This window comes from Pseudomyrmex gracilis, unplaced genomic scaffold (genome assembly GCF_002006095.1).
Source record: "Pseudomyrmex gracilis isolate BER0280 unplaced genomic scaffold, ASM200609v1 scaffold_128, whole genome shotgun sequence".
NCBI lineage: Eukaryota > Metazoa > Arthropoda > Insecta > Hymenoptera > Formicidae > Pseudomyrmex > Pseudomyrmex gracilis.
Genome location: NW_018020712.1, coordinates 342256 through 365605, shown reverse-complemented (window position 1 = coordinate 365605; position 23350 = coordinate 342256). Strand labels below are relative to the sequence as shown.

Genomic DNA, 23350 nt, shown 5'->3' with positions numbered 1-23350 from the left:
TCGACAACGTTTTTTATTATTCATGAATACTAAATATATAATATTAATTCACTTTTAGACGAATATCGAGTAGTTTTAAATGTTAAAATGACAGAAAATTTAGAAATCAGTAGCTAACAGATAGCTGCTTCAGTCACGTAGCTTTTAACATTCTCAAATAACATTCTCTAATTTATTTATTTAAGTATTGAAAAAAAGTTATATATCTAATTTATTTATTCACATAATTTACTTATTTATAATTTATTTATATATCTAATTAAAATTAAAATTAAACTTAAAATTAAATAAAACACATTTATTGTCACATCATGTGTGTATTTATTTATTTATAGTACACTGTAGGAATTTTAAACAAAAAACCAAGTTTAATGATTAAACTCTATTTAATTAATATATTTAATTAATATATTTAATTTTACATATTAAATTAACATATTTATATATATAATTAATATATTTAATTTAACATATATATTATACATAAAGTTTTAGACAATAACTGCTTAATTATGTTTTAAACTTGTTAAATGATTAAATTAGTATCAAACCTTTAAAACAATTTGATGGACGTATTTGAAATTCAAACAGTTTATAGATAATATACCCGTCGAAACTAATATTTGCCTAATATTTGCCGAATATTTGTTGCACTTCTAGAATACATATATTATTGCTCGAAGTACTATAAAAAAGATGTAATAATTAATCTTATTCTTGCCTCAGACGTTAATGCACATTAATGTTCGAGCAATTCTTGAAAATGAGAAAATCTTTTTAACTATTTAGTAAAAGAATTTCTAAAAAAATAAAAAGAAAAAACTAATGTTATATTTCTTTAATGTAAAATGTTGAAAAAAGCCTCATGAATTTTTACAGAAGTTTTGCAACGTTTTAACTAATAAAAAATTCGCATCAGACATAAATGTTCAGAGTTTACAAGATATGTATAAAAAACGTTTATAGGAATATAGAGATGATTAATCTTAAACAGAAATATCAGACCATACATAGATATTTATATGCATTCCGACATTCTGAAAATCGCAACACAGCATTTCAATTTCGCAGACTTACTGTTCAAAAACTATGCATCATTACTGTTGCCAAGTTAGTTTTGCTAATTACGTTCTAATTTAAAGAATATAAAAGTGACAACATTGATGTGAAACTTGCTACAGAAGTATAATATTCCGAAAAAATTCGCAACGCAGCATTTTGTCGACGTCGCGAGCTCGTCCGTCCAAAAACTACTTACGTAGCCAGACTGTTGCCAAGTCACCTTCGCTAATTATGTTCCAATTTGAAGAATATAAAAGTAACAACCGTTATAAAACTTGCGACAGTGTAAAATCTGCTGCAGTCACCGCACATACAATTATTCCCGCGCGTGATATTTTCATAATTATTCACTTCATTAAATAAGTAAACATCTGTTGCAGTTTATTAATTATTACACATAGTATTACGTATCTATTGCACGTGTTACACATTTATTAACAGTAAATTGAAATTTTGTGTCAATTTAATTCTCCACAAGGTGAGTGCACACAATCGACAAAATAATAAATAATTAAATAAAAGCAATACGATATATTAGAATAAAGTCGTTTCTGTTTTTGTTGTTATAGAAAATTATTTTTACGCATTTGTATATTCTATATTGTATATTTATTGTACAAAGTGTATTCTGTGTTATTAGACTAACTGCATCTATAATTTGTTTAACTGTATAAGTTTAATATAGTTAAAAACTTTTCTTTAGTTTTCTAAACCTTTTTTTCATTTATTTGTATATATATTTTTTTTATAAAAAACCAGCAAACTGTTACATTTAAAAACTGTGCTTCCATCTTTCTACAATTTTGAAAATCACATTTATACTGTCTATGTTTTTATGTTCCTACTAGTAGTAAGTCGTACTATCAGTCGTACTTTTCGTAGTATCAGTTACCTACGTCTGATCAGACAGTGATCCAGTTCGCCATACTGTGCTAAAGTAAAGATATAGATTATTGGTTTTTAATATTTTTAACGTTCATTGCGATTTCGCAGTATAGTATATATATTGAACTCTATGACAGTACTGACATTTTCAAACATATATAAAAAAACTATCTTATAATTATTATCGAACTTCATCAAAGTACTGACGTTTCCAAACAAATGAAACATTATAAAACTATCTTATTTGTGTCCTATTGTTTAGACAGAATATATTATATATTTTTCATAAAATAATTTCTGCACAGAAATAAACTTCATATAACAATCGTAACAAAAAATACAAATAAAATTATAAGTACGCAATAATTCTTTTAATGCAGGAAAAAGGGCCAATACAAGTCGAAACACTGAATGTTCGTGTTTGAATAAGTTTATTTAAATAATTGAGTCGATCCAATTTTCGGATCTTTTTCAGTGACGATCTAAATGTAGTTACAAATAAATGTACGAAATTTAATTATCCCTTCGCAAAGTTAACAAAAGTTTTTGATTATAATTGTGATAATTTCTTTAATTATTGTATTTTACTTAGCAATATATATATATATATATATTACGAGATACAAACAACATCTTAATGTTTAAAATGTTGGAAAGCTTTCGGTCATCGCATTTCATATTTTCTCATAGGCTCGTTTATATATCAAGGATTGAGTTTCTCTCTGCGTCCCATCATCCCTGATCTCCTGCACGTACACGATTCCCTTTGCGATGCACCACCGCGCACAGCAACAATATCAGTGTAATGCAAACTCACATTTTAGCGACCGACTTAACCACCGGAGTTCGCGCAAGCGTGTACCTCATCGTCGAGAACATGGGAGGCTCGGGGCACGGTAAAGTTCTAGAAAATCAATACGGCAATGTCCGCCGGTAACTAGACAGTTGGAGCTCATCCTTTGCAAGGAACGCGTCGGAGCTTAACGCGCACGCTCAAGTCGGCAACGTTGGTCAGAACAGTCCATTGCACTCGAGTCTTCATCGTCTACGTCATCATCTTTCTCGTCGAGGCTACCGACTCCGGTTCATTTTCCTTCTCTCTCAACTTCACGAAGTTAAGGGCGCTGAAAGGAGGTGGTGGTCGTATCGTCGCACTTGAAGAAAAGAACGTGCCAGCAGCTCATCTCGGGTAACTGACCTTGTGCAACAGTGCGCGAGCTCTCTCTCTCTATCAGCTCTAAAACAACGAAGCCCTAGATCGTCGCAGCAACTTCGGCATTTGCAAGAGTCTTGCGCGAATCAGCTATCTCCACAAGAAGAGCATCGCGCGATCTACGCACTTCCGAACTAGAGATATCTTTGAGTGTACGTTCGAGTCGTTTTGGACTCAACGTACGTAAAGATATTATTACATAAGCCGACACAAGACACGACGGGAGGAGATTAGACGGCGCCCCCGCGAGCTCTCGACGAAGCCGTGTTTTATTTATTAAACGTCACCGAGAAGATAGTCCAATCCTATCCCGCTACTACAATCGAGTTGGTGGGCATTCGTGGCCAGGCCGTCAGGCTACTGCGACGTCTGGTAGGCGCGAGTGATTGGTCCTTCCGCACGGATTTACCGAAACATCCCCAAAACGGCAACCCGTCGTCGTCGTGGTGCTACCGGGGCCCCGCCGTTAGCCGCGAGAGATCGCGAGAAGGGAGCTTGGGAGGATCGGCGAGAGGATCGGACTGTTCGCACGCGACCGGCACCGGTCTGCTCTGCTACGCCGCTTGCTGGCGGCCCAGTGAGATGGAGGAGAAGTCCTCTGCCCGATTCTCCGAATATCTGTTCGCCAAAATGGGTGGGCAGGACGTCTCGGCCTCTCAGGGTCCCCGCAAGGTGACCGCCGACACTAGAAAGTGGATGCGAGAGAACCTGCTGCTCATGGTTACTCTGTCCGGTGTACTCTTCGGCATTATTCTCGGTTAGTTTTCAGAAACTAAATTTCGAACCACAGAGAATTTAAGAAACTATATACGCATTACTTTTTGGTTTTTTATTTTTCTCTTTACTTTTTCAAGAAATCATGCAATTTTATTTTTCAAAAATTCTGAAATGCTTAGTAACGGAAATTATCACTTAAAATTATTCTAAACAGTTTATTATTTTTCTCACACGTACAAGGGGAAAAAAAAAGTTTTGCCATTATATTACCAGCAAGAAAAATTTGTTGACTCTACTGAATTTTTTTTATCAATAAAAAGTCTTGTTGGCAAAATCTCACTAGACTTAGCAAATTTTTCTCGCTGGCCATGTATAGTATCGTATAACTAATTTCTTGCTGCAATAGCAAATTGTTTTTTTTTTTTTTCGTGTGATCGCAGTCTGAAGACACGAGAAAATATTACTCAGAGAAAAGATAATGGCTCATGCGCACGATAGAAATTTTATGCCTCGCATGATTCACGTGTATCGTTTCGATCTACTGTCATCGTCTTGTACGTCAACTATAAATGATATAAACCCGTCATTTGTGCTAATCTCGATGGCGGTTACTTTATTACACATGGGCCATTTTTCAATTTTTCCAGAGTAAACTAATCTTTTATTATGTAGATTTTGATCTACTTTAGTAAAAAAAATCCTTTTTTTTTTATCACGTGAGTGATTGATTGCTTTTTCCATGCGACTTCGCGTTGGCTTGGAACTCGCAAAGATCTTTACGAATGATAAGTATGTACGAATGCAATTTGACAAATGATTTACTACGTAAATTGCTTTGCAATAGTGCAATGCATAAATTTTTTAATTTTTCAATAATAGAAAGTAACAAAAATAATTGTAACGTCACACACATGTGTAAAACTTATATTATGAGGAACATTAGCTCTATGCGTCTTATAATATGTGACGTATTGCGAACTTTTAGATCGATTTATATGTTCGCAAACGACCCAGTTCGAAATTCTCTCTTTCTCTTCAGTTACGTAAAAACATGAAACATTATCTCGTTAAAAGGTGTTGATTATATCGACGAAAGGTTTCCTAGAAAAAATTTCATTAAATTTAATTTTTATACCTTGCAGACAATTTACATAAACGCTTCAAAACGATCGGATGTTTGCATTTGCAACAAAATAAATATTTCACGTATTTTTTCACGCGCTGCGGTTTTTAATGAAAAAAACCTCTATCTGTTTACAAAGTAAACGAAAGTTTTATAAACCGTGTTATTAAAGAAAAAAAGTCTGGCCTATATAACAAAAAAAAATAGAGAGTTGGTTTTTGATAAATGAAATATTTTTTTGAAGAAGAAGAGTGTGCGCGTAACACATTCGTGTTACGTCGCATTTATATTTTCATTTATGGTCGAACGTTAATAACTGGCAGAAACACGTTTAATTAAGTAAAAGCAAATCCTGTTATTTTATGTTGTATAACAGCGGAAATGATGAAATTCACATTGCATTTATGTGGTGATTTAATGCAATTTGAATTGCTAACTGAACACAAACACTGATTATTTATTTATTTATTTATTTATTTATACAAAAGTCGGTTTTACACTTAATTTATTAGATTCGTACGTTTGATGCAATTAAGAGACTTGTGTAGAAACATCTTTGACCATTGGAAAATGTATTAATAGAACGATCAATGTTCAAGTAGGTGTTACATCTGCGCGAAATCGTATGACGCACTCAAATATTTTTATCACAAATAGAAAAGTTAATGGAATTGTGACTATTCACACTTTACCCAATACGTCATCAAGCAGGTCGTATATAATTTTAGAGTGTTAACGTAAAATATTCAACACTTTACTGAAAATCAGCTCATTGTCAAAATCTTCAAACGCTAATGAAACGAACAATTCGCTCGCGTGACTGCTTGTCACAATTAATTTGAAGTTATGTGCATGTCCGTTTGACTAAATCACGTAACGGGACGACTCGCAACTAATCTCTGACGCAATAGAAAAGAATTGATTAAACCTTCACCTTCTCATCAACCCGTACGGTCTTTCTTCGCGATCAGATAATAAGCCAGTTACCTGTATCTAAGTTTAAATATAGTCGAAGGACAGCGCCTTTTTTCCGTGAGAATCTCTCAAGTGCATTATATATGCAAATGGAAAAGTGTCACCGGAACATTGAATTAATCCGGCAAATGTCTCTCTTTCTCTCTTCTCAGGATTCGGTTTGCGACCATTGGATCTTGGAGACGACGCAGTAATGCTAATTAGCTATCCAGGAGAGCTCTTTATGAGATTGCTAAAGCTAATGATTTTACCTCTGGTGATCGCCAGCCTAATATCGGGTGAGCTTTTCTCCGTTATTGCACACATATGTATGTGTGTATGTGTGCAAAAGACAAAACGGCCAGTTTTTCATTTCGGTTTTTTACCGTTTTTTTTTTTTCCGCAGGTTCGGCGAGTTTGAACGCCAGGATGAATGGAATGATCGCCGTTCGCACTCTGGTGTACTTTATACTCACGTCTTTGCTGAACGCTGTCCTTGGTGTAGTCCTGGTGCTCGTTATTCATCCCGGTAATCCTGGCATCAGAGAATCGATCGCGCCCTCGCATCACGCGAGAGCCGTCAACATTCTTGACAGCCTGCTCGATCTGGGAAGGTAAATTGTGTCCAGCGATATCTCATCGCCCGATATCGATTCTGTCAATATCAATAATGTATGTGTGGGTTAGACTCGCTCGGAAGTTTTCCTGAACAAAAAAAAAAAAAAAAAAAAAAAACCCGGAGAAGCGATCGAGTGCGAAGGTTGATCGCAAAATGCGATAAGAACACAATGCTAATGAAGACGCTCAATTCCGATCGATTTGCTCTCAAATTTGTGTTTGCACATCTTTCAGGGAAATTGTATTTATCGATCACATTTTGCAAAAGCAGACGGTCTCAAACAAATGTGGGTCACAATTTTTCAATTGCAAAAGTTTTCGCAACACGAAGCTTTTTTGCCGCGACGCGCGACATTGAAACAAAAATCGATTTGTGATATTCCTTTTTGCCGACGTGAATCATTTGTAATAGCGTAGTTATCTGAGACGGATTAAGGTCAAAGCGTTTCGCGAACTGTGAAATCCGCCAAGCCAAATTTATCGCGATCGCAGATATTATTCGTTGAACCAAAAATAGAAGTTCATCGATTTGTTTGTATTTCATTCGTAAGAAGCGTGTTTAAATCTTGTCTAACAGAATGTCGGGACAATTTTGACGAAACCGAAGACAGATCGGATCGATCTGAGCCGAAAAGTTTTGTATAGTTTTGCAAAATTCGCATCATCATTCGCTTCCCACGCGCTCATTAGCTCGCATTAATTAATTACTAATTAACGTTGCAAAGTTTGTAAAATGACAAATGACTTTTCGGTTCAGATTGATCCAATTGATCCAATTGATCCAAATCTACATTCGCACTTCGGTATCAAGATTTTTTCAGACACCCTGTATATATTCAAAGTATATAAATCTTCCGATATCAGATGAAACTCTAAACAGGCTCAAGACTTTTAAAAGAAAGCTTGAGACTCTTTATCGAAACTTTATATTTGAGAAACTATCCTCGCTTCAATGACGCGTACTAAGATGGCTCAAGATCAATCTTATGCTGGTAAGTTGCCATAGTTCGCGATGTGGAGAGCAATCGATACGGAAAAGCTAAGAATAAAACGAAGGACATGGAAAATTATTTTTACAATATCTGTGCTTCTTCTTCTACGTCGCGAGAGAAGACACACCTACTTTGTTTGATGAGCTCGCTACTGTCTGAAACTACGTGCGTGGACTCACGAATTTCACGTTATTTTGCAGGAACATGTTTCCCGACAATTTGTTTCAAGCAGCTTTCCAACAGGTAAGGATTGTTATCTTCCAATTGTATACAAATAAAAATTGTATACAAATAAAAATGTTTTTAAACTTATGTTGTTTAAATGAATGTTTTTTTAAAATGAATTTCCTTGTTGTCTCTCACAGGCGCACACGGTGTACGTTCCGAAGAAACAACAGTTTCACAACAACACCGATCAGTTGCCAACGGAAGTTCTGGGAGACGAGGAATTGATAAGAGTGATACAGTACAGAAGTGGTACGAACACTCTGGGCATAGTTTTCTTCTGTCTGGTCTTCGGTACGTTTCTGGGAACACTCGGCGAGAAGGGTCAAGTCGTCATAGACTTCTTCAAGGCTGTATTCGAGGTCATCATGCGAATGGTATCAGCGGTTATGTGGTGAGTCTTGACAGTTAAGAACAACTATACCGCAACTTATTGCAAACAACAATATTTATATTTAAAAAAATATATTGTATTTATGTTAAAACTACTTTGCCTTTTCCAGGATGACACCGGTTGGCATCACCTCTGTGATAGCAGGCAAGATACTCGGCGTGGACGATCTGATGCTGGTGATGTCGCAGTTGGCTTGGTTCATCATCACGATCGCGATCGGTGTCTTTCTGTATCAGCTGGTGATCATGCAACTGATATATACGGCCTTCGTTAGGAAGAACCCCTTTAAATTCTACGCCGGCCTGGCCCAGGGCACCCTCACCGCCTTCGCCATGGCATCAACGTGAGTCGTCGATCTTCAAACCCGAGCCCGACCTTGAGAGAATTCCATTTCGCCTGCCTCACAGGGTTTCGGTCAACGTTGTGATCGTACTTTCTGACCTCGTGGCCTCCGTTTTCCTCGTCATTCGCCTCCCGCAGACAATCCGCATATCTTATGCATATCTCCTTTATTCCCACTTCCGGTCTTAGAAACTTTTCTCTTTTGCGCGAAATGGGAGCCGGTCCGTCGCGCGATTAAATGGTGCAAATAGTTGATTCCAAAACTCTCGTCGTAGAACGAAATAGACAATGAGTGATGAAACGTGAAAACAATGAAAAGACGTACATACCGATCGATTGAAAGACATTATGTTTCAACCAGCTGTGTGGAGGCTTTGAGAGGCCACGATTCTGACATCCTTTCCCGTTCCAGCCAGCTTTGCATAACTTTCGACTTTTGTAATGTATTTCTTGCTTTTTGCTTTTTTCTTTAAAAAAAAAAAAAAAAAAAAAAAAAACTATTTTGTCGAAGCTGGCAAATTTCCAATTATCCTTAATCCTTCTCTCACATATGACAATCTCTTTTAATGTTTGCTTGCGAGGAGAGCTCGCCATGCCACATGAGAAAGAGAAAAAGAGGGAAAGAGGTATGCAGTTCCGGGTAGCACTTAGAATGCTGATACTTCCGGTTTCTTCATTCGTTCGACACGAAATCCCGGAAGCTAATTACCACAGTTCTTCGTGGTAACGAGAACGGAATTTCGTGAATGACATTACTCGTAATACAGATGACACGTAAATTGTAAAAAAAGAAAAGAATTTGTGTTTCATCATTCGCGCGTGCGAGCAGGATTTTGCAAAAAAAACCGGCGTTCCGCTGACTCCGTGTTACCTGGACTGATTCGCGGCGTGGGAGTCTGCTAGGGACGCAAACGGTATCTTCGAACTTTTCTCTCGCGACTCGCGAGAAAGAGGAAGAAGAAACCGCCAGAGGAGGCTTTCACGTCAAATAAGAAAAATTTTAATTAAATTTAAGTACACACATCGTTGTTCAAAAAAACGAGAGATCTAGAACTGAAAGAATATTGGTTGCTTGTGTTGAACTCGCTCTTGCAGGTACACGACGTCGATGACCGGCTCTACTGCTGAACAACTACGTGCTTATCTCATTTGTATCTATCTATCTATCTATCTCTCTTTTGATAATAATTGTTGATGATTTTTCGAGAGTCGCACGAAGCAACGATAATTTTTTCAGTTCGCAACGATAACGAGTTCGCCCTCTCCCATCCTTTCTTTCGTTCTCAATCCCCAAGACAGGTTTTAAAAGCAATCAAATATATAAATTTCCACACTCACTTCTCAGTCTTCCGCCATTCCCATCTTCTTTGTTGCTTCTTCCCCCGTTGTTTATGGTTTTTTTTTTCCAGTGCTACTCTATACGATCCAGCTAGGTTTTTATACAGTTTTTATCTAACTCAATCTGTTTTCTCTGTGGATTAACTGTTTCCAGAAGAGAGCGTACACAACTGTGCGTACACACACTGTGACTGACTGAGATATACTGTTCTCAGTGTAACTGAACAGAGAACTGTATGAATATCATGATGATGTATTAGAACACGCACTGCACGCGGCCTTTTGCAGGTGGTTTTGAACACTTTGAGAGAGAGACCAAAAAAAAGGTAGCGCTTGGTAAGTAATTGATGGCCGCAACATAAAGGTTACCTATTTTGTCTGTTGTAGCGTTTCGAAACAAGAGATCCTAAAAACCGCCGTGGCCCGGCGAATCTTCTTCCTTTGGATGGGACGGACTGCGAATCTCCGAAACTAATCTAGCTTGATTTTCAGATTGTATTTACACACACACACACGGTCATTCTGGCTGTTGCTCTCTCTGGCACGTATTATCTCTTTCTGTCTCTCGAACTATATGTTGTAGCAGAGATAATTTTTCACAATTATGTATCGACATTTGCGTATTGAATCTCACACACAGTTTTTTTCTTTGTTCGTTTGCGCGCGTGTGTTTCTCTTTCTCTCTCTCTCCGCCCTTGCGTCTTTTCAATTCGGTCACTTCGATCTATCGGTCACTCGTCTGAGATACTGCTGTCATGTATAAAAAAAAAAAACAAAAAAAAAACTCACATATGTCTCATGTATAAATCCCGCAAGTTTATGCCAGAATGACCACCTATCGCGGCGACAGGCGACGTGGAGTGACAAATCTTTCTACTATTCTAAACGAAAGTAGCTCTGCCCGATTTTTGCTAACGCAGCTTTGTACAGGGCTGCCGCGCTTCCCGTGACTTTTCGTCTGATGACCGAGAAGCTCAGAGTCGACCCTAGGGTCACCAGATTCGTCCTGCCGATCGGTTGCAATATTAACATGGACGGTACCGCGCTCTTCGTCGCCGTGGCCAGCATTTTTATCGCCCAGATGAACGGCATTTTCCTGGGCTTCGGCGAGATTATCACTGTTATGTGAGTAACTCTTGAGAATTTAATTGAGCTCGCACACGTTTACAAGTTTCGTTGTTTCATTGTATTCATTACGTCATTCCGCGATGACAGTCTGACATCCACCGCTGCTTCCGTATCATCGGCTTCGGTCCCAAGCGCCGCGCTCGTTCTGCTGCTGGTCGTTCTAAGCGCCATCGATGCTCCCGTTAATGACGTTTCTCTGTTGTTCGCAATCGACTGGTTCGTGTAAGTATATTATTTTTCACGCATTCATCATGTTTTTAATTGACTGACGAATCGAGCGTTTTAAAAAAAAGAAATTTCGATAGTGCGAAACTTTGTCAGCTGAAAAACAATTACAAAGTGTTTTTTGTAAAAATATAATAATTAACACGGACGTTACTTTCAATCAATTAGAGATCGAATTAGAACCACCAACAACATGCTCGGAGATTGTTACGCAGCTGCAGTGGTCGAACAATTGTCGAAGAAGGAATTGATGGCATTGGACGCGGCAGCTTATCAAGTAAGATGCACCGAGTGTTTAATAATTCAAGTACGTTCGCGATTGTTGAAGCAGATGCGCGTTTGTTTTTGACACTTCTTTTTTTTTTTTTTTTCACAAACAATCTCGCCAATTTTTTTTGATTTCAGTCGGAAACAGTGCTGCCAACCACTATTGCCAACGGATGTCTTTCCGCCAACAGGGTACCTGATCCTGACACCGTCGTCGTCGAGATGCAGGACGACACACGGATAGCAGGGATCGCCAAGTAAACACGCTTGTTGGTAGGGCTAGGCTATCACTTTGTACGATCATAGTAGATCAATCTGTTTCATTTAGTCGCATCATCTATCGAATCGCTACTTGTAGATACAGAAGCAAAGTGTGACAGACTTGACGGAAAAGAAATCACAAGTGTTAGAAGTAAAAACTCTTAGCGGAGCGATATTGTTAAACTTTTAATTAATAATCTTCAATTAAATCTTTTCAATCAATAATATATATAAAATTATTTTATTGCAAAAGTAATTCTAAAAAATTGACACTTATGGTTTTTCCTGACGTCAAGTCACGAATTGAGCGGAACAGTCGCACTGAATATCTTTCCTTTTTCGTTTCAGCTTCGGAGTTCTGCACATGTCAAGAAGTGTGACGGAAGAAACAGTTTGACTAGTGTTTAGCCTCGCAGAATAACTTAGTATTGTAGAATGAAGAAAAACAAAAAAAAAAAAAACGCCCACTCTGCCACGGAACTATTTAAACAGATATAATAACAGCCTATATTCAACGAGGATCAAAAAAGGGTACACGAGTTGCGCCAAAGGCGTGTTTTAGTTCCTGTGCTTCTCTTCGTTCCAATGATCGGAGTTTAAACAAATGAGATCTTCCGTAAGAAGTTCTGATCAAGTTAAAAGATAAACTCTCGCATAATGATTGTCTCAAAATGCGACACAAAAGAAATTCAAAGTCAATAACGATGAGGGGACACATTAACACATGTGAGACGCAGGCATAGCAATAAGAATTGATATATACGTAATTCAAAAAGCTTGCAAAAGCTCGAGGAAAGCGCGTTTCGTCAGTCGCCACGACGGTGTAATAACTACGCTCGACGTTGTACTCCAAGTATATATATATGAGAAATCAGGAACACATAAAGTCGTCCAACGACCGTAACGGATTTGACTGGATTAAACAAAAGAAAAAAAAAAGAGACTAATCTAATCGACTGATTCGTGTAACAATAAAAGATAAGCGATCATAGAGGAAGATCCACAACTCTCTCTCTCGAAGAGATCACCAATTCGATTGCACTTTCTCACAGAAAAATTAGAGTTTATTTTTTACGATTGATAAAAAAAAAACAAAAACAGCGTCGAATGTAGTGCCTTATTTCGAATCGACAAGCAAGTAATCACACAATGAAAGTACATAAAGAAACCAAGTTAAGTTATCAAGTCCTGAATTGGGATACAAAAAAAAAAGAACTCTGTCTTAGTATAAGCGATTTTTGTCGTTTCTTGATGTGTCTCTTTGAACGTTCCAGGAAAAAAAAAAAAAAACAAAAAACCGAGAAACACGCGCGATTGTCTCGAGTGACATTGACGAATGCAGTTTCTATTGGGGGTTTTAAGAGGGATTTTTTTACGACGGTCGGGGAAGCTTGATGTGATAATTGTTAGGTGGCTACATACGTATTTACAGACACACACATATACACACATATCTAGGATAAAACACAGATACACATTTAATTTATCTTTAGTGTAATACGACTTAAGCAGCATTCTGAAGACTACTCGCTTGGCATTTCATTTCGAATCGGTGAAAGAAAAAACGGGAGAAAATCCGAGGAAAAAAAATTAACGGGAATCGATACATATTGACCCCTAAAGTAATACCGCAAAAGAAAGAAGACTTACAAGCGAGTATAGACCTTTAAATAGATTGTAAAAGTCATATCGAGTTAAGCATCGGACCACATATTAACTGACAGAAACTGATGCATAAAATCCTCTTACGTGTTCTGCTTTTAAAAGAACGGATGCTTTCGCGAAAGAGTGTTTACATAAAGAGATAAGAGATTTAAAAAAAAAAAAAAAAAAGTTTTTAACACGCATCAGCGAAAATGAAAAAAAAAAGATTATCTGAGATCTTTACGAAACAACTTGCATTCTTTTCACACGATTCTGTCTCTTTGCGCTCTTTTTCGACAGCACTCCCTCCCTAATGTCGTAGACTTAGACCTTCCAGTATACTGTTGTCCACTCAATAGCTTAGAGTAAACCGAAAATTCGTGTTTTACGAATTAAAAAGACAAAAAAAAAAAAACAAACAAAAAAAAAGATAAAAAAAAAAGAACGAATTACGTTTCGCTCGAACGTCAAAAGCCATGCTTATATATACGACATATAAATAACAAAGAGAATGAGAAAAATTAAATAGCGCAGCTCTTAGTCGAGCGGCAACAAGACTGGATACATCATATATTATAGTGTATTACCGTTTTTGCTAAACATATAGTAAACTAAACGATTCCACTACGGTTTCGCTGAATTCTAGGCACTAGATAGGTAGGTCGATACGTGTTTCATCGTAGAGACTGTTTAAATGTACAAATTATTCGGGATAGTATTGTTATAATAATTGTTTTGTTTTTTCTTAGCAATTGTGAATGTCTCCATCCATATAAATTGCGAAAGCATTAGTTTCTTCTTGTTCATTGAAAGGGTTTTAGAATAAGTGATGTATATATTATATATGTATATGTATATATGTGCAGTTTTTATGAGGAGAACAAAATTATAGGTGGTTTTTTATTTTTTGGTTTTTCCAATTGTTTTTGAAACAACTTGCCATTTTTTCAAGTGATATCGCCAGGTGCTCCTATTGCTCAGCACGTTTTACACTCAAGCAAAACAAAAAAAAAAAAAAAAAAACAAGAAGAAATAGGAGAATATACCAATATATATGTATTAGTCGTGAGAGTAAAACGAGCGGGGAAAGCAAGGGATTAACTTATCAAAATAATCCGAAGAGAATACATGTTAATATACTTATAAGGCTCAACGTGATGTATAAGAAGCAGATTTATACGTGGAAACTCTGTTGTCTCTTTTATTTCTGATCCTTCGCCCTTTTATAAATTTTATTATGTGTATGTGTTTCAGACTGCCTCGCGGGATTTTGAAATTTTAGTATCTGAACAAAAAGAGAGAGAGAGAGAGAGAGAAGTTGAGTCAGAAGATTAAAAACAAAAACTACAATCTCCTAAAAAATTCATTTATTTAAGGCCCACGTCACCGAAGGCCTCGGCTGGAAAGTCTTTGTACAGAGAGCGATTTTTATACAAAATATGACATATTTATATATATAATTTTTTTTTCAGTTGCGCGTATATGTAAATCTGGCTGAGATTTCGGCTTCTCCTTCCCCGTTACATCGAGATCGCACTCGGGAAAGGAGTCAAGGACGCAGTAACAATTAATCAACGAAGGAGCGTTTTCTTTTTTTCTTTTTTAAATTGCAACCACCACGAAATCCGGTGTGATCAGTTCGCTCGTGGTGGCGCGTTTTATTTCTCGAATGATATCGCCATGTTCGTCGTAGTATATATATATATATATATATTGTATATTTGACATTTATAAAATTAATTATCGTACTGTACACAATTCACACGCGGCTCGATGAACACGGCGCGATCATCCGAAATTTATATAAGGACAGTCTATCTTTTTGATTATGACAACATCGTTATTCTCGTGAATTGTTATTTACAATGCTACTTAATGACTAAGGCGCTGTCGCGAATATTTACAATACATTTCCGCTCGGGAAGAAACACTTCCCGTCAGCGATCGATCGTGATGCGCACGAGGAACGCCATCCGTATTGCAAAACAGAGATTTGTCGACGTGCAATCGCCGCTTTCCCGCGCTCTTTGTCTCACACTTAAGTGTATAATATTTCACTCTTTTCATTCTCCTCGTGACAAGATTAAACTTGTCTCTGTAAATTCCCCTTTGTCAGTTAATCACAAATAACAATTAAGCGCGGGAAGGTAGCGACGGCACACGACAAAAGAAATTGATTCGTTTCTTCTAACAGTCGGTCAAATTAAAATTTCTAAATTAAAATCATTTGTTAATTATCGCATGTTCTCGAATCGCGTCACTCACACAGTCTGAGAGAGCTGCTAACATCACTCGTGTGTTACAACAACAACGCGTTTATAAACAGAAATATCATTTAATTTGCTTTACACGAGGCATTTTGCATTGTCTCACCGATATCGCTCTTCCGGCGAGTCATTTTACTGAATTAACACTTAAAAAAAAAACTTGTACACGAAATACGCCGGATTTTACTCAATCGGAGTGTGATATTCAAATCCTGAGCTCAGCGTCGGTGACGGGAATTCCTCGATTGGCACTTTGATTGGATCTTTGAGTGGTGGGTGGAACGAGAGGACTGATGCTGGGGCTTCTCGTGGCCAGAGGTGATAACGAAGGTGAGAAACTGGGACTCAGTGCGGCAGAGGGAAAAGTGGAGGCGTCATGGCTGATCGGCGACCTCGGCAAAATTCCCCTTGCTAATGCTGGCGCAGCCAACGACCTCGGAGCGACGGAAGTGAGCAACGGCGGCGGCGGCGCTTTATGTACAGACTTGGTCTTGCCGCTGCTACCGGAATTTCCGCTCTGAACGCTAGCAGCGTCGTCCTTCAGCCTGGCGATCTCACTGAACACGTGCGCTAGCGGTTGATACTGAGGTCCCCAATCCAACAGATAGTCCCAATTGTACGAACCGGTAAGCTCTTCTTCGCTGTGCACGATGGAACTCAGGGAACCGTTCATCGACGGTCCGCCTGGCATTTCTAGGCCGGAAGTGGGTCGTCCGGATTCTCCGATCTTGCCGTAGATTAACGTCGCTATGTCCGCTTCAGTACTAGCCTCGTCTTCGAACAGGTGCAAACTATCCAGAGGAAGAGCCTCGGGAGGTCTTCTAGGCGTTCCAGCTGGAGGATCCACGATGCCTAATCTAGCTAAGTATTCCTGAGTATTATGAACTGAAAGGTCACTCGCGGAATCGCCGGTCTGTTGGCCCTCGTTGATCATTCTGATCTCCTCATCTTCCCCGTCATCCTCAGCGGAGCCTCTGCCGGAAGAACCGGACTGATCGCTTCCGGATAGCTCGGAGGTAGCCTGTTGTTGCCCGGATTGACCGGACGTTCCGTAGGGAGGTATCTCGTCGTACTTCGGAGGTGCGAATTGGCAAGACGCGCCGCCGCCCCCGCCTCCAGCGCTTCCGGAACTACCGTTTCCGCTCGCGCTTACTCCGGCCACACTTCTGATCGGAATTGTATCAAACGCGCTCGGATCTACGTAGCTGTTGGACGCGGTAGCGTTGCTCTCTCCGTTCAATCCCGGTTTCGTGCCGGGCTTTTTGTGACGGCGATTACGAATGTGGAGATAAAGGAAGAGAGCACCAAACGCAAGAATCAGAAGAAAAAGAGCGATTAGCAGACCCACAACCCAATCAGCTAAACCTCCGGTAGGAGCCACAGCCATATTCGAGCCAACGTCCGTCGGTGTCGCCAGAGCGGTAGCTCCGTTCAGCTCGTCGTCGTCCATCAGAGTGATCTCCACTACCGTCTTGTTAGACAAAGAGCCCTGCCTACCGGAACTCGCGCTGACTATTAATCTGGTAGGTCTTTCCACGTCCATGTCAATGTGCATCAACTTTTGTTTCACAATCAATGCGCCGGTTGTTCGATTCAATTTGAAATAAGGATGCTGGGACGTCAGCTGATACACAACTCGGCCGTCGGGTCCTTTATCGCGATCGGTTGCCGTGACATGACCAATCACCGTGCCTGGTATCATCTGACTTCTGCTTCTTATTCCAAATCGATACGTTCTCTCGGTGAATTGCGGGAAGAACTCGTCTCTCGATTCGATCTCCACTCTAACGTTAACCCCCGTGCGAAGACCGCCTGTGTCTGTGGCGCGCAACGTGAACGCGTATCGATTTCGTTGCTCGTAATCGAACATGGCGCGAGTGGTGACGGTGCCCGACTTGGCGTCAACCTCGAACAGTTTCCAACTGTCATCAATGTCGGAAAATCCGTTTGCGGCGGCTGAAGCAATCGAGTAGTTCAACGAACCCGCGAAGATGCCGCGATCCAAATCTGTGGCACGTGCCGTGAAGACGGTCGTGCCGATCGGCTCGTTCTCGCCAACAAATTCGAGATATTCGGAAACTGGGAATTTCGGACTGTTGTCGTTCACGTCTTCGAGATGAATGCGAAGTTTGGCGAGCGCGCAGAGAGGCAGAACCGGGTCGCTGTCGCACGCCATCACCACGAGATTGTAGATATCCGGCTCGAGATCGCAATCGAGCGTTGAGTTCACCAAAATGGCTCCGGTTGTCTTATCGACGCGGAATAGATTGCGGTCGTTTCCTGAGGTGATGTCGTACAACAACGTAGCCGCCGCGCTGTTGGGCAAATCGTCATCCTTAGCTCGCAGAACGGTAACGGTGGTTTCCTGCGTAGCGTTTTCCTGAATCGACACTTCGTAGATGTCCTGCAGAAAGCGCGGAGAATTGTCGTTGACATCTTCCACGATGATCGTCATTGTCACCGGCTCGTCCCCCACCAGCGAATCTGTCACGTTCTCGCTCTTGCTGCTCAAGCGCAACACGTAACTGCGAAATCAGATAAAACAATTTATAATTTACAAAAAAAAAAACCCAGAACTAAAGCTAACTATTTTCAACGCGATATCAAAATTTTTAATCTCACTCACCTGTCTTTGGTCTCGCGATCGAGAGCTCTGGAGAGGATTAACATGTTTCTCGATATTTCGAACATTCCGCTATCGTCACCCGCAACGATGGTTCCGTCCAGCAAGTCCACATCAGAGAGCCTCATTAGCGTCGTGCCTTTCGGTGAGTTCTCCTTTACCGTGAGTTTGTATTCACGGCCGGGAGAAGCGTTCTTCAGACTGCTCAGTCGCACAACGACCGAGCACATTGACGACGCCGGAGGTTTGCCGTGATCCTCCGCGACGATCGCCAAGTTCATTTCCTTCGGTATCGGTCTGGGAATCGCGGTGCGATTGACAGTCAGAACCCCGGTCGTCGGATGTATCGAAAATCCCTTCACGGGTCGCAGCAAGTAATATCGTATTCGGCTGTTCTCCTCCAAGAGGTCATCGTCCGTAGCGTTCACCGTCAAAATCTCCTGCAGGGCTTCTCGACCTTCTGAAATAAGAAAATCAATGTGTCTAGCAAAGTGCAATAAATAAATAAATAAATAAATAAATAAATAAATAAATAAATAAATAAATAAATAAATAAATAAATAAATAAATAAATAAANAATAAATAAATAAATAAATAAATAAATAAATAAATAAATAAATAAATAAATAAATAAATAAATAAATAAATAAATAAATAAATAAATAAAAAAACACGCACACACCTCCCTTTCGAAGAATCGAAAAAGAGAGAAATATTTACAGCTTACGAAATTACAAAGTGTGCTCGCAACGTGATGTGAAACGGGACGGTATTCATTAGTGAGCGACAGGGGCTCAAAGAGCACTCTCGCAAGATCGATTATCGGGTCGTATACATTGTACGAGAGACCACTCGACAGGGATGTGGGAGAGAGAGATCGAGAGATCACGAGCGCGAATTTAAATACTTTCCGCGTGTTCTTATTGCAGATGCGTTCCCGTCGCGCGCGCTCGCACGGCCGGCCGGCCGGCCGGCGAGCAGCAGATATTGCGTTCTTACGGTGGACGGCGCGGAGAGGAGGATAAGCTCTCTCTCTCTCTCTCTCTCTCTCTCTCTTGACATCGGGCCGAACGGAAGTATGAAAAAATAATAACCAGTTATATAAATCGCGCCGCGGCCGGCGTGTGGATCTCGATGGCGCGCGTTGCGCATACAGAAATCATTTCGATGCGTTTCAAATCGCCGGATAACTCGGCATTAATGTGCCAAGCCGCGGCCTAAAGTGCAACGGGCGAGGGAAGGACACGCGGACCGAAACACGCGTGTGGAAGCGAGATAGAACCGAAGGTAAAACCTGGAGGACGTGATTCTTCGGGAATCACACACTGCTTCGCCAGAAGTAAAGGCATTCTCGAAAAAGAGAGAAAGAGAGAGAGAGAGAAAGAGAAAAAGAGAAGCACGCGAAGGAACTGTGTAATTATGCGAAGCGCGCGCGTATGACCGCACGAGGAACGTACGCGATATCTTACTGCGCGATGAATTCTGATTTCCAGCAGCGTTCCGCGGAATTTTTATTATTCTTAATCCCTTCCTTCGTTATTTTTTCTCTTTTTTTTTTTTTATTTTCTCCTCAAAGTGGTATTTTCGGCGACGTTCTCGCTAATCTTCGTGTCCATTGTTCGCGCATTAGTCCAATGCGGTTGGCTCTGTGCTAAGAATGCAGATTATATCACGCGGACTAATAGCTCTTGAGCAGTTTTTGTTTTCACTTAAAATTCGCGCGATTTCTTTCTTTTTTCGAGAGGAGGGGGGGGAGGGGAGAAAGAGAGACGAAGTGTCTCCGATCTATCTTGATGTTATCACCTTTACGAACATCTATAACGATCCCATTAACCTCCCAGGCGCTTCATTAACTTTCGTCGAAACTTCCCCGTTCGATCGTATCTGCAGCGTACCATCTCGACGTGCCGCCTGTCCTTCCTGTGAGGAACGGCGCATAGCTTTTCGCGAACATGCGAGACGAAGCGCGTGAGCCGGGACGAGTCGGAAAGAAGAGAAGGAGAATGCAAATTCGTGAGGTCTTCGTCGCCATGGGAGCTCGAAGCCCTTTTCACCATCCACCGCCTGCCAATCCACCCTCTCTCTCTCTCTCTCTCTCTCTCTCTTTCTTTTTCTCTCCCCGGTGCCCTCCCTCCTCCCTCTTCGCCGCCCACCCAAATACACCATTAGGAGCGGACCTATGTATTTTTAATAAGTTTCGAGAGTCCTCGAAGCCGGCGATCTCGGCCGGCGGTTGCACTGAAGGCGGCTTTTCGGCTGCCTTGCAAACGATGTCCTCGCGCTTATTTATGTGCAAGGAGTTTGCAATCCGCCTTTCTCTCTCTCTTTCTCTCTCCTTTCTCACCCCCCGTCCGCGCCATTCCTTCTCGTCGATCTCTCGCATTCTCTTTCTCTCTCTCTCTCTCTCTTTCTTTCCTCCTTTCCTTCTGCTTTCTCTGCGTCTTTTTCTTTCCCGCGGCATTCGAGCAGCTAGCTTTTCATCGCGCGTCTTCCTCGGCGCGTATCTTCTTCTTTTTCTCTCTTTCGTCTCTCTGTGTTTCTCACCCCCGCGCCGCTCTTTCTCGCGCGCTTTATCTCGGCGCGGTGTCAATTCGAGTTTGGAACACGGGCAACAGGACAACGCGCGTGTCTACTAAAAACCAGTTTTTAAACGCGCGTTTATTTCGCGCCGAGAGATCCGCCCGAGACCTCCCTTTCATATTCTCCTTCTCGCTCTTTTCTCATTCTTTTATGCCTTTATTGCTTCGATTTTTTCGACGCTGACACCGAGGCATCGTCTCTAGCGGATGACAGAACTCGCGCGACCAATAACACCTTCGCGATGCAAAACAGTAATAAATTTCAACTTCGACGGACATTTCAGCGGAAAACGCTAACAATAAAATAAGAAACAAAAAGTAAGCAACTTAGATTAATACCGAGCTGCACATATATTTTTAAACATTAAATTTTATGTAAATTAACACACAAAACATTTTTGAAAATTTGAATTAAATTCAGTTTTAAAAAACACAACATTAAATTAATATTTTAAATGAAAAACACTTGTCAAAATTCTCGAGAGTGCAACTTATTAGAAAAAATATATTATTTAATAAACAGAGTTTTTTTTAATACAATGTCTCGAAATTCTCTTCGCGATGCGTCAAAGTGCAGCGACAAACCTGCGATTTCATCCCAGTCTATCGCTTCGCGAAACAAACAACCGCGCAATCTCGGGGGAACGATCGTTCTTCAATAAATCAAAGAATTATCACCTGTTCGCTGAAGCGGACGCTGCGCGATAAACGTTCGCGTCCGATCATCGTCAAAAGATTTTCGATCGCGGATTTTGCTGGCTACCTGCGTCGTTCCCTAAAAGAAATATGCATCGTGGCTTCGATACGTACCTGAAAGAACAGCCACGTAGGCAGCCTGCTCGAATCGCGGCGCGTTGTCGTTGAGATCGGTCACACGTACGGTGAGATCGGTCGTAGCCTCGTGAATTCCATCGCTGGCAATCACCCGAAGAGTATATTCGGAACGCGTCTCGGCGTCCAGACGCTCCCGCAGGACGATCTTGCCGCCGTACCTGTCGATGCTGAAGGGTCCTGAACTCGTCATGTTGCTGAATCGATATGTCAGCTCCGGCGAGCTGTCAACGTCGTTCGCTGTGAGGGTAGTCAGCACGGTGCCCGGAATAGTACCTGAAATGCACAAAAAAGTCAATTTGTTTACGATAAATAAATAATGTTTCGAGTAAAGTACGAGTATATCGCATAAATTACTTATAGCGTCGATGTCTGCGAGAGGAAAACATTAATAGATGAAACTGTGAAATCGAGATCACTATGAAACAATAAAAAACAGACTGATGTGCGATCACCGAAGAAAATTTAATCCAAAGATCGAAACGTCATATTTTATAAAGTCATATATTTTCATACACGCGGACATCTCGTATATTGACCCTTTACATATTATCGAGAAAAAATTTATTTTGCAATGATGTATATATATGCAGAAGGGAGATAAAAACATCATTATTTTACTAATCGCAATTCTGGCTACTTGATGGCAGACGAAAATGTGCGCCTGACAAAAATAAAGGCAACCGATCTCGAACACAATACGCGGGGGACAACAAAAGCTTTATCGCTTATTTGCATTGCGCAGTTGCAGCTGACGAATTGCATGTTTATGCATAAAAAAATCCCTTTTGATTTCGTTCTTTTGTCCTCATCGTGAACCCACTTTGTCACTGAGAAACGATCGCGCGCGATACGTATACGATGGTACTTTGGCGTATATAGGCTGTTCCCGGGGATCAGGGCGCGCTCTTCCGCGAAGTTAAAGACACTTCAAGGGGATCGTGCTTAAAATGCATTGGATCCGTACTATCGAATCGTTTTATCTTGGCCGTGCCAAGAAGAAGCGGTCGAACGACGCCGCTCGAAAGAAGCGGATGAGTCCTCCTCATTCTCTCGAGGGGACGCGATCGGACGCACGGTCGCCGTGAGTAAATTACAATATCGCTTCTCCCTCGTTCGAGCATTACGCGAAGAAATTGAAAACCGTAACGCGGCAACTAATTTGTGAGCGCAAAGTGTTGCGCTCCGCTTACGTCCGCATATAAAGCATCGCCATATGCGGCTACGCGCGAGCGCATTTGTCGTCAGGAAATTCAGCCTCCAGAAACGCAATTTGTCTTTAAATATGAATTTACGCCTTCTCATAAGTCATCGTGATGCATGCGATCGCAATCAAAATAATTTTTCGGCAACAATAGCGTTTCTTATCAGTGCTCGCATACAAACTTATTCAGTTGTTGAATGTTATTAGTATCATTATTATTTTCTTTTTCTTTTTATTTCTTTATATATATATATATTACTATTTTCTTTTCTTGTTTTATTTTATTTTGTTATTTATTTTATTGAATATGTTTTTCACATCTGCCTTAATGTACAAAAGTTTTACGCGCTTGAGGGGACTTGTCCCAGGGCGCAGAATAAACAACGCTTCTCTCTCTCTCTCTCTCTCTCTCTCTCTCTCTCGCTTTGCATATGTTTTGGAAATAAAAATATCAACA

At 40.4% G+C, this 23350-nt stretch overlaps 2 protein-coding genes across 5 annotated transcripts in view; one reads left to right on the top strand and one right to left on the bottom strand.

The window, feature by feature from the left end:
• The first annotated feature begins 1369 nt into the window (after positions 1-1369).
• On the top strand, positions 1370-14414 carry LOC109856630 (excitatory amino acid transporter). 2 transcript variants are annotated; one of them, XM_020432129.1, is made up of 12 exons: positions 1370-1540; positions 2772-3917; positions 6128-6253; positions 6361-6568; positions 7765-7807; positions 7930-8183; positions 8293-8526; positions 10794-10988; positions 11079-11213; positions 11385-11493; positions 11622-11740; positions 12093-14414. In XM_020432129.1, exons 2-12 carry the CDS (start codon positions 3743-3745, stop codon positions 12139-12141), a joined length of 1647 nt encoding a protein of 548 aa, XP_020287718.1. In that variant the 5' UTR covers positions 1370-1540; positions 2772-3742; the 3' UTR covers positions 12142-14414. The 2 variants fall into 2 exon arrangements, with proteins under 2 accessions (XP_020287718.1, XP_020287719.1); XM_020432130.1 differs by having other exon boundaries at positions 1372-1540; positions 11622-11756.
• A 326-nt stretch (positions 14415-14740) lies between these two features.
• The window catches only part of LOC109856639 (protein dachsous), a 329511-nt gene continuing 320901 nt past the window's right edge, over positions 14741-23350 (bottom strand). For 2 of the 3 annotated variants that reach the window (XM_020432144.1, XM_020432146.1), the window contains exons 15-17: positions 21669-21965; positions 18282-18738; positions 14741-18180 (exon numbers count right to left, since the gene is read on the bottom strand). In XM_020432144.1, coding sequence (XP_020287733.1) covers positions 15861-18180; positions 18282-18738; positions 21669-21965 — 3074 coding nt within the window. In that variant the 3' untranslated portion in view covers positions 14741-15860. The remainder of the gene's footprint in view (positions 18181-18281; positions 18739-21668; positions 21966-23350) is intronic. The other variant, XM_020432145.1, reaches the window with a different exon arrangement.